The following is a 1,806-nucleotide window of genomic DNA, read 5'->3' as shown; positions in this document are numbered from 1 at the left end:
TTAAAAATGCTGTAGTTTCTGCATTAGGGAGAAAACAAAGATGTTAGGAAGCTGTGTGGCAACCAGCAAGTCGTTTTCTTAAGTACTTAAGAGTGATTATATAATCTTGGTTGTGTGCACACACAAAAAAAACGAATTTAAAAAAAAAATGCGTAGATAAAATGGTTATGAAGTGAAAACGAGGGCGAGGAAGAAGAGCTAGAAAACAGGAAGCAGAGAGATTGTAGACAAAGGAAGAAACAAAGGGAGCAGAGACCACACTGTCTAGACTGGGTTATTTCAGAAAACACCAGTTCCCTTCCTGCGCACCTCCTGTGATTATCTGCAAGCACCGAGTCCCCTTTTTGTTTTAATCTCCAAAGAGAATCGTTCTGCTGCTTGTTACAGAACCAAACTGGGCTTTTTCCTGTTCTGTCCTCCAGTGTGACTCAGTAGTTTTCAGCCCCAGCAGGGCCCTGAAATACGAGCTAAGCCTGCGACTGATACACCAGCTTTCTCCCCCCCCTTCTTGTTTTTTTGGTTCTGCTACAGATTTGAACACACATGATCTTCAGATGACCGACTTTAAGTTGTTCCACTTCGCTTAGAAACCACCTCAAACCACGCGGTTTAGAAGTCAGACGTCAGGTTTGCTGTGAGGGTGTTTTTTGGTGAAAGGAAGTTGGTGGTGAATGACTGACTGGTGATCTGCCCTGTGCTGGAAACCCCCTGACTTGCCCTGTCGGATGTGTAGTGTTTTACAGCACATCGAGCGTGTTTTAAGAACATTTCAGCTGCTAATTGGAACAAGACGAGGCACAGGTATTTGTTTTCTCCCCTCACAAGCAGTAATGTAGTTAATGGATGAATTAATGGAGGTGTATGTATGATTAAAACACATGAATACCGGTTTTATTTAACGAACAGTCGTCTTTTTCTCTCCAAACGACCTCCTTTTTGATCATAAAACATTTAAAGGTGCGGATTAGTGTCCGGTTGAAAGCTGCTGCAGATTTTAAAGAGTACATTTATTCATTTCATTATGCTGCGCTCTCGCTCCTCGTCTCGTTGGTGGGTCTCGGTACAGGTTCAGGTTAACGTGCCTGCTGTTTGTCTGACAGCTGGTCCCAAATGTGACAGCTGAGCCACGTCGTCCGTTGTTCCTTTGTGTCAGAAAGTCAGCAGTCACGGTTAATCTGTAAGCTGCCACGGGCCTCTCTTCAAGCCCTTTTGTTTGTGTCTTTATTTGTTGTTCTTGTTGTCAGATGTGACGTCGTCTTTTGTCTTAATATTCCTACTGATGAGCTGCTCAGAGACCTTGTAGGTCCCAGTTTAGCAGTCTACATTATAAACCGGTGTTTCTGGTTTTAAAGAGAAAGACACTGACTGATCACGTGTGCAGAAACATTCCTCTGGAGCCACATGGGAGTTACCAACCTCTGGCTGGTGTTTCTCAGCAGCTGAACATGTGACGCGTAAAGGGAGACAAGGTCTTTGTGGGCTTTTCCAAGGAAACCCTTTGTTGACACGACAGTGATAACACGCTGGGTTTAGAGAAAGGGAGGAGGGGGAGGGTTCAGAGGTGGGGGTGGGGGTCTACATTTAATATCCAATCCAGCTTTTATTTGTTAAGCACTTTTAAAAGAACCAAAGTGCTGTACAGGAGAATAAATAAAAGACATAACCGCTCACATGAGGTGCAAAATTACAACAATAAAATGAAAAGACATAAAACATGAGCAAGAATAACAGCCACGCAATAAAAAGCAATCAAAATAAGAAATTAAATCAAGTAAATAAAGTCGACATCTTACTAGGTATTAAAAG

At 42.7% G+C, this 1,806-nt stretch overlaps 1 protein-coding gene across 1 annotated transcript in view; it reads left to right on the top strand.

Moving 5' to 3' along the window:
- The window catches only part of zfand5a (zinc finger, AN1-type domain 5a), a gene marked incomplete in the record, with an annotated part of 6,196 nt that overhangs the window by 394 nt on the left and 3,996 nt on the right, over positions 1-1,806 (top strand). Inside the window, 1 exon segment of the mRNA XM_035658361.1 lies at positions 1-801. Coding sequence (XP_035514254.1) covers positions 726-801 — 76 coding nt within the window.

The sequence above is a fragment of the Morone saxatilis genome, unplaced genomic scaffold, assembly GCF_004916995.1.
Source record: "Morone saxatilis isolate NCDOM2014 unplaced genomic scaffold, NCSU_SB_2.0 Contig16, whole genome shotgun sequence".
Taxonomy (NCBI): Eukaryota; Metazoa; Chordata; class Actinopteri; family Moronidae; genus Morone; species Morone saxatilis.
Note: the sequence above shows the minus strand (reverse complement) of the source record. Positions and strands in the feature narration are given on the sequence as shown.